This window comes from Cydia fagiglandana, chromosome 3, assembly GCF_963556715.1.
Source record: "Cydia fagiglandana chromosome 3, ilCydFagi1.1, whole genome shotgun sequence".
Taxonomy (NCBI): Eukaryota; Metazoa; Arthropoda; class Insecta; order Lepidoptera; family Tortricidae; genus Cydia; species Cydia fagiglandana.
The window spans coordinates 11,846,031-11,862,729 of NC_085934.1; the positions used below are offsets into that span (position 1 = coordinate 11,846,031).

At 39.2% G+C, this 16,699-nt stretch overlaps 1 protein-coding gene across 3 annotated transcripts in view; it reads left to right on the forward strand.

Moving 5' to 3' along the window:
* The window catches only part of LOC134680063 (protein grainyhead), a 153,383-nt gene that overhangs the window by 115,010 nt on the left and 21,674 nt on the right, over positions 1–16,699 (forward strand). For all 3 annotated transcript variants that reach the window (XM_063539072.1, XM_063539074.1, XM_063539073.1), the window contains 2 exons: positions 507–658; positions 7,610–7,772. In XM_063539072.1, the coding sequence (XP_063395142.1) occupies positions 507–658; positions 7,610–7,772 (315 nt within the window). The remainder of the gene's footprint in view (positions 1–506; positions 659–7,609; positions 7,773–16,699) is intronic.

Here is a 16,699-nt window from a genome sequence, read left to right on the forward strand (position 1 = left end):
CTAGCACCCATAGTAGAGTTAGGCTAAGAAAAGTCTGCAACGATTTTGATAGCACACGCAGTGCAAGTGTTATTTTAAACGTCAAACGTCTATGAAATTATGACCTATTAAATGATACTTGCACTGCGTATGCTATCAAAATCGCTGCAGACTTTTCTTGTTCTAACTCTACAAGCTTCGCTTAATTTGGGGCTGGGTTGATCTGTCTAAGAGGTCCCCTAATATTTATTATTTATTTAATATAAAATGGAATTATTCTTACCTAAGATACGATAGATATTGGCACCACAATATGAAAAAAATCCTTTGTTCCTAATTGTGACAAACGTAGTTTAACCTAAGTTAGATTTATCAGAAGTTATTCATTTGTTGTGTTGTGTTCAGTTCGATGCCAATTTTAATGAAGATCAATAGATCTTCATTAAAATTGGCATCGAACTGCAACTAGCCTTTAGAAAATCAATTATGTTCAGTGGTTCACGCTATTGTTTTTTTTGTGTGCACAGTCGTTCGACTACACAGTGATCTGCCAGCAACCCCCGGAGGACGGGCGAGGAACGCCGTCCGCGCACCACTCGCCCGCCCAGCCCCCGCGCACGCGCCCCTGGCACGACTTCGGCAGACAAAATGACGCCGATAAGATACAAATTGCCAAATTGTAAGTAGATACTATGTTTCAGCATGTCCTAATAGTATCTCAGTGGTCTCAAAGCTACAGGGATATTAAACGATGCTGACATATACTTTAATTGAGATGGTATCCATGAGATGTGGATGACTTTCAGGTTCCGTTACACCAGGCACGGTGTTCCGCCTAGTATAGGTAATAAGGGTTTTAATTCTTCCTTATTCCTTACTTAATAAAAAAAAATTAAAAATTTACACTTCCGGCAGGCCTTGAACCCGCAACCTCCACAATCCGTGCATTAGCTCTAACCAATTGAGCTACGGAAGCCTAACAGAATCTCGAGATTCTTTCGATTCCTTCTCTTATGTATGCCTTTTGGGGTGGGGTGGGGCGGTGAGTTTTATATAATTATTTTGTATTGCTGTACTATGCAAATATGTACTAATACATTTATAGAGCCAGCTAGATGTATAATTTTAATAGTTTTCCTTAAGCCTGAATAGTAGAGGGTCAACGTGACACATCATAATCGATATCGCGTCACCTTAAGAGCACGTTTGCAATATATTACGATCCACGTAAATCTACATAAGTGTATACCTAATTCCAATGCCGGCATATATTTTAATTTGATTCGTGGTCGTAAAATAATGACTGTCCACTTTGTAAATACCTAAATCAAAGTATTTAAACGGAAGTTTAAAAAACATACTGTGCCTAATCTATTTGATCTTGAAATTTCCATGCACTGATGAAGGCTTGAAAATTAGTTAAACAATTCCCCTCAATTTGGAGTCTTTAATTAACGCTCGAACCGAAAACGGAACAATTTACTGAATTGCTGTAAACAGATAGAACAAACATTGGCATAAAACAGTTTGATTAAATCGTTTGTTGGTAAGTAAGTGTGGCGTGTGTGCGCGCAGGCACACCGTCTAATGCCCGAGCGACCTTATTGACCGACCACTTCGCACCTCGCCGCGTGTCTCGGCCAGAACCTTTCTAGGAAAACATTTTGTAGGTACTGTGTGTGTTCATCGTAATGCTATCCTAAACTTAGGAGTCTGATTACCTCAAAATAAAATAAAAGGTAGCTTAACGTGATAACATTTAACAACAATATCCAATATTGTGTTAATTGTATAATGAGGCATCATTGACTCGTTTTTAAAATATATTTTTGTTTGCTCATCTATGGAGGTACTAGTTATACTGGGTACCCATCGAATTTCAAACATATAATGTCTAATTCTTATACAATGCCTCTAGGACCTATTTTAAATTTAAGCTATAGTTATTAATTTAGTTTAGTAGTACCACTGTAAATAATTTACATAATTAAAAAAAACTTGTATGTTTAGGTAAATTCCTGAAATATGGACTTAGGACCATCGTATTAATTTTACTAAAAAACACATATTTGTAACTTAAAAGAAGTATTATAAACAATAAATCTCCAACTTTGCTGAGGCGTTTGGTAGGTATTTCTGTTGCCGCTATAACAACAAATACTAAAAACAGATTAAAATAAATATCTAAGTGGGGCTGCCATAAAACAAACGTGATTTTTTTGCCGTTTTATGCGTAATGGTACGGAACCCATCGTGCGCGAGTCCGACGCGCACTTGGCCAGTTTTTATTAAAAACAATTAAATAAGCCTGTCTAAAAACTCAAAATTACGATGTTTGATGTTGACAACTGATGTTGAGAACTGAAATATCTTTCATGCACCTTGTTAACATTAGAAGTCCATAATTAAAGAATTTCTGAATGTTAAATTTGGCATCACAAGTAGGTTCAGTGGGGTGTACTTACTTTTCACTCTTTGCACTGGGTGTTCAAGGTATCAAAACATTAATAAAATCTACAAAGGTGTAAATAGGTACAGTACATAAACACATATTTGTAGACCAAGAAAGAAACGAAAACAACAAGGAAATGCTAAAAGTATTTACACGTAGGTATAACTGTTTGTCGCTGTTGTGTGTATAGGTATTCTCACTTACAATGACCCATCGGGGAGGGATAGTTTTTTCTAAAAGGTGCTAAATGCCATTTCGTGACCGTCGACTGTACTAGTAGAACGTGTGTAAATTGATGTTTTCCTTGATGAACGCTAATTGCGTTTGTATGGCGGAGATTAAGCTGGCCTCAAAGATTTCGAAGAATTAATGGTGATCGTTTAATTAAATTAGTTTTTTGAACATTGAGTACCTTTTATGTGAAGCTATAATAAATAATAAAATAACCAACTGATTATATCAAAAATATTGCCTTCGCCATTAATATTTATGAACATAATATGCAAGAATGCACGGATGCCTGTCCTACAACGGTTACAACGCATTACAGCGAATAACTTGCTGCACCTATTTGGTTTGCATTTTATCAAGTCACAATTAAATTACTCATAAAAGGCTAAGTAACGCTGTAATAGTTCTCTTTTGACGTTTACTGATTTTAGATTAAGACTGAAATGTGCTAATTTGTACCTAGGTACCTACTCTTAGGTATGCATTAATGCAGATCCTTCATTGAGTTGACTTTGTTGTTGTTGTTGTTGTCAAGAGAAAGAAAAACCAGTGTGGGTTTTAGAATAAATATAATGATTATATTAAAGTGATTTTTAATTAAATTAAGTCGGCCAGTAGCACCATTTAGTAGGTACCTCTTAACGAGTATTTTACACGCACCATATTAAGTATCTGTTGAATAATGGAAATAAATTTGTTTTCACGCAACCGAATATGTGGATAACCAACTAGGAAATGTAAGTACATACTATAACACATGTTTTAGTATGCTTTATTATTGTTATTTATAGCTACAGATTCTGTCAGATTAATTATGCAGGTAACTGTTATTTAAGTTATGTTTACGTCTGATTATATATTCAATAGGTAACGCATGTCATTGAAACAGGATTTACGATTGAACGTTTAACACAAATCGGCACCCTCGATAGAAATCGTCACAGCCATGGCACTGCGCTGCGCCTGCGCGGGCGACGAGGCGGCGGAAGCGCTCGTCGACACGATAAGTGCATTAGCATTATTATCTGGATAATAATTACTTGCTTGCATTTGGCCCAAATAACGCGGTCGCTTCTACCGTCTTAAATTACCTCGATACCGATACGGCGCTCGGTCCCGGCCGATAATCAACCCTCGGCCACGTATCTGCCGAGTTATTCCGACGCCCTCACAAATGTTTGGCCTATTACTTACCATGCCGGTTAGCCACTCGACGGCTCCTCGCCTAGCTGAACTAATACTTCCAACAGGCACTTTATTTACCCATCCGATGCTCAACACAGAAATGAGCTCTTAAAAGCCAGTGACTTAATCAACTAATGTGTGCGTATGTGATTATCACTCCAAAATGGTATTTACATTCCTTCTCCGTATTCCGTATCACAGAATCGAATCTTAAAACGCTGTATACCGTTAGATTTCTTGGTGATTTCAGAAAATGTTATTGGTAAATTCAGAAGTCACATGATGATTATATACGTAATGATAACATTTCCGCTGTTTAAATCGCATTTTAATTCATGAGTTCATTAGTGAAGCAAGAAGTGCGATATCGCGTCGACAGTTCGGCATCGCGAATGGGTATTCGGCATAGCGGCATGCACTTTTATAATATGTACTTAATATATTTTTTGGTAAAAGTCAACGCTTTCACGGAAAATTAAATTTCCTAAACTACCTTGATTTAGTTTTTGAATTACCTACCACTAATGGCGTCTACGCGCGTGTATACCATCTAACATAAAATATGGGCAGTAATTACTCTGATCAACATTATTACTCGCTTATGCGTTTAAAATGTTAGAGAACATAATTCTATCCGGTAGCCGTTTAGTAAATTTCATTCAACCACCATGCACCATTTAGTTACTTCAGTTATTAGGTATAGGGTTGTCACCAAATAGAGCCCACGAACAGTGGCGTAGCTTGAACTAATCTAGCCGTAGGTGATGTCACTGATGTCGCATCTAGGTCCTTTTCTTTTATTGTGCCCTAAGGGGCCTCGTGCGAGGCTCCCCTTGGGGCGCCAGGCCGTGGGCGAAGGCCCACTTCGCCCACACCTAGCTACGCCACCTAACTTGAATTTGACGTGACGTGAGTGTGGAAGTGCCACATAGAATACAGTACGTGATGTTTATGGTGCCACTTTATTATTGCAAAGTTTGTGCTGAGTTTGTTTAGACCGACTCTACGAATAATAAATATCTTAGTAAATTGCTACGGAAATGCAACCCGTTAAAAAGATAGGACATTATCCCACGTGATTGGCAAATCCTGGGCTGGTTAATAATTGTGGTGCATCACCATTATGGCGTTGTGACGGTGCGTGTGTCGGCGAGGAGCGCACCTGGCAATCAGTACGCCGCTATTACGCCGCCTAAGCGTTCTCATTAACCGCTACCCGCCGCTGCCCCGCGCCCTGCTAACATGCTATCATGCGTGCACCAACCCTAGCATTATCAGATAACATCTTTTAATTTTCTAGCTGTAGTAATAGCTAAGTGACCTCGATTGGTATCCTTTCAATATATTTCTCCTGAGTTAATACTATCCTTTCCACTTTTAGTCTTAAGTAATGTCTACTCTTCCAAATTAATGGCTTAAACTGCATAATGACTTATTATTGCCTTAGTTAGTATTCGGTATGTAACGCAAACAATACTGCTGCAGTTGCAACAAAAGTAATATAAATTTCAATGAAACAAAACCTCAGGTACGTAGGCATTCAAGGCATTGTATCAGTCAAAGCATTCGTCTCGGGCATACAATGGTGCTTCGATTTCCATCAACGAATGATGAGACGATATCTTGGAGCAGTTGCTTAATGCACTTTTGTAAATAGCGGTATTCACTAATGTCGCGTTTTTGGTTAACGAGACCTACTGTATTCTCTTAATTACTCGATCTGCTTTAAAAAAAAAAGGTTTTGTCTACCACATGTGGGGCTGACGTAGTAAGAATAAGGTATGAGTTGGCCGTGCGGTGTGTAGTCGGTGGGGCTCTCTCTGTATAAGGCCGCGTGGATTATGCGCATCTGATTTGGGCCGGGAGCCCTCCGCGGGACGCCCGGGCTCTTATCTCGGCATGCGTTTTTATTGCGAGCACTTTGTTGCCGCGAAGTTCTGAGGCTTTTTGTGCACTCATCAATTTCCGCGCCTCACCGATTGATTTATTCATGAACGGTCCTCGTCTTCACGCAGGAAGTGTCTTTTTTGGCTGCTGCGTCGCTGAAATTTGTAATGAAGCTCATTGGAAAACAATGTGTTATTTATTACTGGAAATGAGGTACACGCACTCGTTTACTTGGCACTCGCTAACGATCTGTGATATGAATGAATGCTTGTTCTCATATATAATATTACCACCTAACCTAGGTTAGTATCGTATCTACTAAAATGGATTAAGTTTTATTCGATAATCCATTGTTCATTAGTCGTTGACTCCATGTAAAGCAGCTTGCAAGAATATAAAGGATAAGGATAGTCAAAATGACAATAGAGAGCAACGTCGCAAATGGAAATTGCGCTTGGAATCACTTAGAGAGCATCAGATAGGCGAGCGCCGCGACCGATCCGTCACTGTCGGCCCGCGTTTGCATTACACGGCCTTTATCTGCCCATGCTCGGTTTAAATCGCAAACATCAGCGGGCCTGTTTACCAAATTGTTTCCAATAAGCTTTAATGGTGCAACCGCGAGTCAAGAATGGAATCGATGTAAACTGGCGGGCCGACATTCCGGATTAAATCTTTCATAATTATTTATTGCGTTTATCTCATTGCATTGTTTAGTGCGAGAGCTATAATAAAGTAGGCTGATAATGACGTTTCCTAGTGTCGTTTGGTGTGACACCTCGACGTCGTAGGCGTAGATTGGCGCGGCGACAACAGCGGCGGCGGTGCGCGTGCGCCGGGCGGCCGCCGCGCGGCGCGCGTCGCGCTAACGAGCCGCGACACGCGATCAACTAAATTACCGATTAGCGGGGTTTTCCTTCCGTAGATCTCGAGCTCAGGAAATCACGAGAAAACCATTTTTCATTGCGTACTACCAACTAGATCTCGGCGACTTTATATAACGCCGGCCGACAAGCATTGCTTGCGGTGCAATTAAGATTTCCACTTTTTTCACAGTGTTATTGCTCAGTTCATGGAAATTATTGTCGAGAACTTGTATTTGTAGATAAACATCTTAAAGAAGAAATCGCGCTTTTTCTAAATGCTTGTTGAGTCGTCTCAGAACATTGTCGTTTTATTTGCATATGCGTGAACTTTACCGCTTACGACTGCTGTTGGCTTACGTTTTTATCTGCCTAGATCTAAGGCTACATTATGGCAGTTTCGCAGTAATTTGCTTAACTGACAACTCTTAGAGGATTGTACAACAATGTTAAAAGATATATATGACATCATGAGATTGTATAATTTACTGGCTTTTGAAGTTGCTTATTAAATAATTACCTTCCTTTGTCATATCTATACTCTGTATCTTTAGATATTTAAATAAAAGTAAACATATCTACCCTCAAAGGGCTCTCTATGGCAGTTAAGGGTAGATAAAAACATTATCTAATGTAGGTTAAAGTCAGGTCGTCCAGTGACAGATCCAGGGAGTTTTGTATTTGGTTAACCAATAAATGTTATATATAACTACCCGAAAATGTACACATTGTTTGTTAACTTTTATTTAACTGACCTAAAGATACACCCCCTTATTCATAAACGTTTACTTTTCAATAATCGTTTAATAATAGTTTGTCCCTTTCAATCATATGAATACGTCGGAAAGGACAAACGATTATTATCGGCTTTTCAACTTTAGTAAACGTTTATGAATAAGGGGGACATCGACCAATATTATAGTAATTTGTAATAAAAAATGGAACCCATTAATACCTGTAATAATTTGTAATTAAAACTTATTTACTCACTCAATTACACGTCATTGTGCAGGTTTTCGCCTTATGGCTTCAAGTACCACCTGGAGACGGCGAGCAGCAGCTCGCAGCGGCGCGAGGACGACCGCATCACCTACATCAACAAGGGGCAGTTCTACGGCATCACGCTCGAGTACGTCCACGACCCCGACAAGCCCCTCAAGAACCAGACGGTCAAGGTTAGTGCTCGTGCTTCTAATAAAACAAGTACTAACTGTAACTGGTGTGGCGCGAGGACATGGCGTCACGCTAGTTATAGACCCTTAAAAACCTTAGATACGCTCTCGTTATTTAATCACGGCCTGGTAATCAAGTAATTGAGACTAAAAATACTATACGTTACAAAAAGTCCTACTAAGATAACAGTTATAATATTAGCTCTGTTTTCCTACGATAGAGCGGTGGCGTCATATAGCGGCCGTCTCTATAGGTACAAAATATATGGATGGAGTACTATTTTGTATGGAGACGGCCGCTCTATGATGGCACCGCTATCCTAGGAAACCAGAGGTTAAGTGTTTAGTCATTTCCGTGGTAACGTTTTTAATTATAAATAGGTAATTCAAAAGCAAACATTACAAGAAAATTATACCTACTTATATTTGAGAAGTAACAAGAAAAGAAACATCTTGTATACAAAAAGAAAATCACAAAACATTCATTCTTTGCATTTTATACGCTAATGTGATGGTATTCGTACCTTAAATAGTACGTAGTTCCTAAGTGAGGTAGGAGTATTGTGCAGATAGCGCAAATTAATAGGTAGGTATCATTTGTCTCTTCGGTAAACCGGAATACAGGTTTTAGGTAGGTATGTTCTGATAGGATCAGGTGACTGAGTTGATTCGCTTGTAAAATTCATTTTGTTGTTTTACAGTATACTTAGCGACGTTTAGTCACATCACATTACATTTTTACTTCGCCTACAGAGTTTCGAACATTTTACATAAATTAAGTAAATTAATCTTTTTGTGTACCGCAAGCCAGCTATCAAGTGCACTGGTAGATAGGCGCTTGAAATACACTCTATGAATAAACATGAATAGTAGTTATACCGTCGATAGTGGCTGCAGCTCGATGACTTTTTATTATTAAAATCAATCGAAGCTATCGGCGTTAACCGTTGGTCGGCCGGATGTTTGCCCGCGGACCCTAGAAAGCTGCGCCGCACTTTAAGAGGCATAGGCAATCGTAAAACACAACCGCGCCGCCTCTCACCGAACATCTCAATTTATAATTCTAGCGCGGAATAATAAAATGTTCGAAATTATTGCTCCTGTGCGGAAATGTAATCGGTGTTTGATCGATATTTACGAGCGGGGTGCAGTGCAACGTGTATAATTTTATTGGGTAGCCCACGCCGCGTGCGCCTACGCCGCGCCGCGCCGCGTCAGACGCATCGCGCGTCACTTGTCACTTTGTGAAAGGCTGAACGCAGCTCGCTAGCAGTCTAGAGGACTGTCATTACAAATTGACATTTACAAGTTCCGACATCCCTACTCGAATACTTACTATTGCTTTTGTACAAATCAGTGGAAGACAGGAGGTTTTTAGTTATCAGATTTGTTAATTGGGTTTGTTAGGACATCTCGGTTCGGTAGCCCAGGAAGCGGCGACCGCATACTCGTACACGCACGCATCTCGTGTCAGTTTCCCCACCTGCACCCGGGCACCGCTGCCCTCGCCTTCGCGGACTAACCACAAAATAATTACAACCCAACTTGCAACATTCAACACTGTGGTGTTTATTATAAGAAATTCTAGCTGCTAGCTTTACCTACATGTTTTATGAGACTGTTTGTACTAAAAACAATTTATTTTCAACAACCTATAGATTATTTCTTATGGCAACCGTAGTACAATATTTTATTTCTTTATTCGCCTTATTTAGGTATTAATCGTAATAACTTAAATATGACACAAACTTCAAACTGGAAAAGTTATTGCGTGACTCAAGTTGTCCCTTATTATCTCATGAGAAAATTATCAATGTTCAATAGACAAAAGATAAACCCACGCGTCGCATTTAGCATGGAAGTCGGAAATCCCCTCACATTATTGTTCCCAGGAAATGATATCATTTTAATAGAGTCCAACACGAGATCTTTGTAACAATGAAATTGCATTAGTTTAGTTAGTTTTCTTGAAAAACCAGAAAATCAGGTACCATGCAATCTGGTCCTAGTTTAGATTATCGGCGTAAGTGTAGGTAGTACCTATTGTTTGAAATTGTACATATAATTGGCCGTGGATAATAAAACATTTTAATGACAGATTACTGGTCCGTACAGTAATTAGTACCTTATTTAGTACCTATAGATATGTATTTACAGAATTCTCTCGCACAATTTTGACATTTAGCAATCTATAGGTACGTGTTTTTGCGGGTCTTAGGTCTCTAAATTGGCATATAATTTAAAGACGCACGTAATAGATACTTGTATGTAGTGGTTCAATTTAATAAGATGGTGTGAGCATACATAAAAGCGCATATATTTTAGCAAGTTTAATGAAATGCAATTGCTATTCAGTTGTTCAGTTTTCTTTCGTTTTTCTTGTAATGTTCCATGGTCAAACATGTTTATCTGTATTGAATGGAGTTAGATCGGAATAATCTAAGATACAATGCGACATACGTTTGAAGTTATTATTAAGGCAGTAAGTGGAGCGAGTGTGAGTCGGCAGCGCGGCGCGGGCGCGCGGCCGCGAGCGGCGTATCGCATTCAATACTGATTCAGATAGTAGGTATAGAGGCCTTATCTCGGCGCAATCGAGTCCGCATTGTAAAGCCGCGCCCGATAATTAAGACGACGCTTTTGACATTCGCCATATAGGAACACAATGACCGCCCCGGGAGCCCGCTCCGCTCGGATAATATCGCTCCCCTTAAACAATAACCTTACTGTATATGATAAAATAATTTCAATGCGGCAAACATCGTGTTTCCTTAACGAGCATTTTGTTTTGTTCCAGCTTGAAAAAAGTTACATTCCTAAAGAGGTTGTTGTGGCTTGAAATGTTGTGGTCTCTTTTGTTCTGTCCGATCTAAGCAAGTATGTACCTACATATTCTACATATATCGCAAGCCCCATAAGATAAATTAGATATTAAATAACTTGTGTTGTCCGAGAAACAAGTTGCATTTATAGGTATACATTTTAGGATTATGTTCTGTCTTTGTCGTCTGTACGAGTTTCGGGATTAATCTTTTCATTTGTTGTCATCGACTTTTGAATAAATAATGCCGAAAACAATAAACGTTTTCATGCTTTTAAAGGTAATTGTTAAACCAACACAAGCAATTATTTCGTTATAAACCGTGGCTGACAATTTAAATTTCACACGCAATCTGAATACATTTTGCGTGTCAAGAAATTTTAGTAGAGTTAAGATTTGGCGCGCGGGGTGTGCGTGGCGGAATCGTAATTACGGCGGGCAACGCCGCCCTTGTTTTGGCGGAGCTTCGGCGATACCATCGCGGCTGTCCGCCCCGCCCGCGCCGAATGCAACATTTTGCACCTAATTAAACACCGTTGCTACGTCCCAATAAACGACAGACACAATTTCACATCCACTCTCGAAACGTTCGCACGCTATATGAAAATATCACGCTTTTTAATGCGCATAACAAATCGGTTTTTAAAACGCTGTCCTAAAATACTTAAGGAGTGCAAATATTCTTTCCGTTTTAATGGGTTGCAGTAAAAAAATGTGAAAGAAGACCGATCAATCAAAGTACACAGCAGCAATTAATCATTTTGCTAGTAAAACAGTTTAGTTTTTGTTATCCATCCCAGACGCTCGAGGGTTGAATGTGCACGTAACAGGTAACCCTAAGCTTTAAACTGAATGCATATATGCGACACGTTAAGCAAAATCTCATTAATCGTTGCTCTTTATTTAATGCTCAAACAAATAAAGACGTTACTTGATTATCATATGAAAAGGAAAAAGTAGGTATCGTGGTTGTATTTTTTATGGCATTTTTAGGCGGATACCCTAACGTTATTAGATTGATCATAGTAGGTAGTGATTATCAGTAAAAATAGGAGTAATGCTTTCGCTTGTCGAATGCGCGATGTTCCGTCGCAGGCGCGATTAAACGGCGTCGACTTAATGCGCGCCCACTCATTCAGAGCATTTTTTACTCTAGTTTTTATCGTTAACTGACATCATTGTGTTCACTTTCGTAGGAACGGAAACTCGAGTAACGAGATACGTCTCTTTATTAATACAATCTTTTCTCTTTGCAATATTTTACGATTTTAATGATCGCCCCGTTTGCCTTTTTAAGGCAATCGTTAATGATACCTTTTACACTGCACATGTTATGCGCGATGAGGGATTATAACGGTCGTATTCAGAGCACGCGGGCCGCGCACCTTTCGGCCGTCGCGGACAAGTGAAGGGCTGTCATCTGAGACAGTTCAAATAATTCTCACAGGGAGCAATCGAGTGTAATGATTTTCTTATGCAATTTCACAAAAAGAAGTTTTGCGACAATGTAGGCCACAAACACGACATAAATTTTACTTACATTTTTTGGTATTTTTATTACGAATCACGGTTACACAGTAATCAATCACTTGTTGAGATGTCTCAATTAAGTTGCACCCTCGCTACCCTGCGCCCGCGCCGCTCGGCCTCGTTGCTTCAGAAACACGCTAATGATTATAAATTGCGAAATTATACGACAGAAAACATGAGCAACGGCATTTTATAAATTAGGTACCAACCTACTTTGAATAGATACATAGCATTAGATATGTTTAATTATAAAATTATTCTATGCTATTCCATTAGATTTTATATAAATATCTATAAATAGGCGACTCAAAAGTTATTCCATGATATTAGTAGATATGTTAAATGTATATTGTAATTATTAATCTCACTTTAATATTAAGGCTCAATGCAAAAGGTGATCAAGGCGTGAAATGTATTTTGCATTTCTTATTTCTTAAGCTTGCTTTTAAACCATAAACACCTTTATGAGTTTCTGTATTTCAAAGTGAATTTATGTTCTTTCAAATAATGTCATTGCTTTTTAGTAGCTCGTTCTTAACTTAATAAAATTCGGCATGAATTCGTTTCTGATCGAAAAAAACCCATTATGTCGCAGCAAAGAACATATCCCGTTATTATTAAAATTGTAACCATTGGTTCGCTGATTTTTGCATGACAAACCATTACGTGGCTCTGTGAATAACTCTTTGAGAAAACAGAAAACATGCAAGCAGTAATTTAGATACGCCTAAAAAACTTTCGCAATGCTTAATAGGTGCATATTTCTGAATTTGCCGTAAATTTAAGTTACAGACACGGATAACTCGATAATTTTTGTGTATTACATGATGAAATAGAATGTCTGTCAGCACCGTGAGACATCGTAGCTGCTGGAACCAACTGCACTATGGAGGTGAAGTGGCTAGGTGTCGTAGCTGCGTCTACGCGCGAGGGTCGCGCTTCGCCGAGCGTGAACTTTCCACGTTCGGTTTCAGGTTCGCATAATACACGATAGCCATTATGCTTTCGAAATATTACGTGGTATTCGATAATACAGCTCCACGTAACGGCTGAAACTGCGTAACTGCACATAAGCGCTCGATAGCCATCCGGCCAAATATTTTTGCATTATCAATCACTTTGCGTCCTTTCGATAGAATAGTAATTACTTACATACTTTTTTATAGATCAACTTTCACTCGTCTTAACCTTAATTCCTCAACTTAGGTGACAGCAAAGTTGGACGCAAATGGCATTACGTAAGTTGAAGTCCGTCATTGCTCGAGTCGATATCGCGTCTTGGCGGGCGCGTATTTAGCGTCAATCGCGATAGCATCGCGCCACTGCGACAGCGCACCAACCAACACGCGTCCTAATCAAACGCAATGCTAGATTTAAGAACCATTGCGCAATCGTTACATGATTTGCGACTTAAAACAATGGATTAATGTTAATAGTTCGTTGATGTAATATTTCTGATAATAAGGGTACTTACCTATCTAACTATATCTCGTGCTTATATTACAAGAATAACTCGTTAATAAACTACTTACTGGAAAATGAATCATTGCTTATATATTATGAATATGAAGATCCAGTACGGATTTATGTAATTCGATAATTTAATGAATTTATTACAATATGTACATATAAATTTAAAGATGCATATGAAATTAAATAGAATACAGGGGTACCTACTTATAAGAATAATGCAATGGGGGCCTGGAAGAAATTATGTCACTGATATGATTCTATTATTACAAGTGTACATTAATGACGTAGCGACGAATGTGAGTGAAGCGAGTGACAGCGAGCCGTGCTCTAAGCGGGAGGCCCACACTTAAGCCCCATCACGCTCGTCCAGAGCTGCACTTTACAATCTGACATTTCCTTTCGACATTTAAGCAGATTAGTGTTACGACGCGACTTCGGATGTTAATCCGACGCTGGACGGATCGCAGGAATTGCTCCGATTTAATCGAGATTTAGCGGCCACTGGGTGTAACACAATCAAATGAAATTATTGCGTTTGTTATATTTATTGCCAATAATAAAAGCTGCTGATACAAAATCCTGTGTAATTAAGAAACACTTAACCTCGCTCTTGTAATTTAGGTAGTGTATTGGAGTATTGGAAATGATAATATAGTCTGCGCTCGATATTCAATTAGTAGTGCTGGGTTCTCGCCGGATGCGCGAGCGCAGGGCAATTTGTCCGCGAACGGAAGCTGCACATCTCTTGCAATCTTCCGCGCGCCTGCGGGCGCCCTCCCTCCCGGCATCCGCGCAACACATATTAGCATGCACGAAGCCTTTAATAACTTAATGCACGTTCTCAAATACAAGTTATCCTCCAATTGTAGCAAAGCTCAAAGAAAAAAATATTTTGCGTTGTTAGACTCCTACGAAGAAACAAATATATTTTGCCCCATGAATGAATGCAACCTATTCTTTACGATGCAAAAATGACCATTGATATATTTCACTTGAGGTGTAATAAATACCAACACGTAGATCGCTAGCAACTGCAGCAGTTACACCCACAGTTCCGCTCAGAATTTATGTCGAAACCGACATTCGCTACAGAGAACATTTGCAGCAAATAACCTAGGCGTTAAAACAACTAGCACAAACAACTAGCGCACTTAACAAACAGACGTAACCGTATCAGATATAGAGTATCTAGACGGCAGGACATTACTTTTGCGCTATCGATAAAGCTCAACGGTAAGCGAAATAGTTTTGCTATGCGGGGAACATAAATAATTGTCATAAAGTAGATAGGGTCTGATGGATGGCTGCGCCCTGCAGCTAACGAGGAAGTTCGCGGGCAAAAGGACGAGGACGAACCGGCGTCGGCGCCGCGCCGCTGCGTTGCACCGGCTACGCCGCGCCGCGCCGCGTGCGCCCGGTTGCATAACATCGCATGCATTGTTCGCTTACGAACAGATGATGCGATCACCTACCCAACACCGTTCCGCTATATATGCTGTCACGCACTACTTCTCCGAAGACGCACAAAAGCGTAACACGAAGAGATAAAATCAGAAACAGTAATTGTTTTGTTGACACATTACTATTTACCTCACTGAATCACCGCTTCCATAAACGAAAACGACGGTTTTATTGAGCGGCATTCTTTACAAGTGTGAGAAATGAGCTTTGATATAGGAATAAAGTGAGTACATGCGCGGGTCTCGGCTCTAATTAGCCAATTTATCACGAATCCTATACAATACGCAGGTACCTTTCGGCGTTTATGGCCAGGCATGTGATTTGAATGATACCTATTGTAAGGTGATAGTGATAGCATTGTAATATTGATCTGGAACTGGAATTTCAGAAGTGCTTTTTCGGTGCCTAAAGAATTCATGAGCAAATCAGTTGTTTTTAGCTTTTACATACCTAAATATTATGACCCCAGCCGGGATGAGGACTGATGATGAAAATATTATACCTACATAATACTATTGATAGAAAGATCGTCACTTGAATAAACAAATAGTCTCTCGGTAAATTTCAGTACAGGACAATTTAAGATTCATGACTGGCTATATTGATGACCGCTCGCTCTCTGCCACACGTTAACAAAAAGATAATGATCGTCACTGCTTAAGCTTATGCAATGCCATACCTGAAATATATGCAAATGCTTGTTTTATTCAAATGGAATGATGAAATTAAAGTAGAGTGGCTGTCAGTAGGTAATCGGTGAGCTACACATGGGCAGAGCAGTCACCGAGCGTATGTGACACTAGTCACACAGAGCGCGCATGCAAGAGAAAGCGTGCTTAATCAGATAACACAGATTGTCAACCGAGCTCCTGAAATCGGGTCGAATGTCGATACACTCGATTAATTAATTGACGGTCCGAAAAGTTGGAGCTAACTGGTCCGAGAAACCAAAACTGTACTCTTATGAAACATGCGCCGACCAACGAACGACGCTACTAAAAAGTTAATAAGCTCAATTTGGCTCTGGTTAATTGCGAGGTGTACATGCTTAACCGGCCGCGTAAATTGGAGCTTCATTAATTAGCAAAAAAAAAAACAATCAGTGCTCTGAATATCTTTTTCTTTTTGTTATTTGAAGGAAGACTTTGGTTTAGTTTTGAATTATGTCACGATTGGACTTACAAACACACGTAATAAAAACCACAAATCACCTGCCCACATACTTTTCCATAAATTAAGGAACTGACGGAGATTTATGCAAATCTTCGGCAATTAAAACTTTATTTCACAACTTTGATGTTTAGGTATAATGTGTTAAATATTTGTGTAAATATTGCAAGTAGTTAAATATTAATATACCTATATATACGAAGGCATTTAATTAATAAACTAATAGATTACCTACTGTAAACAAAAGCTAATGCCTAGCCTAATTTAATATCATTCAATACTTACACATGATTCGTTACTTGGTTAAACCTTTATTTGGATTCCGCAATCATATAATAATAAATAATTCATATTATAAATGACCTAGCCTAAGAAGAAAGATAAATAAAGAATAAATAAAAAGATAAATAAAAAAAAGATAGATAAATAAATGATAATTGTGCGTTCGGGGATGGTATCCGCCACGTGTATCCCT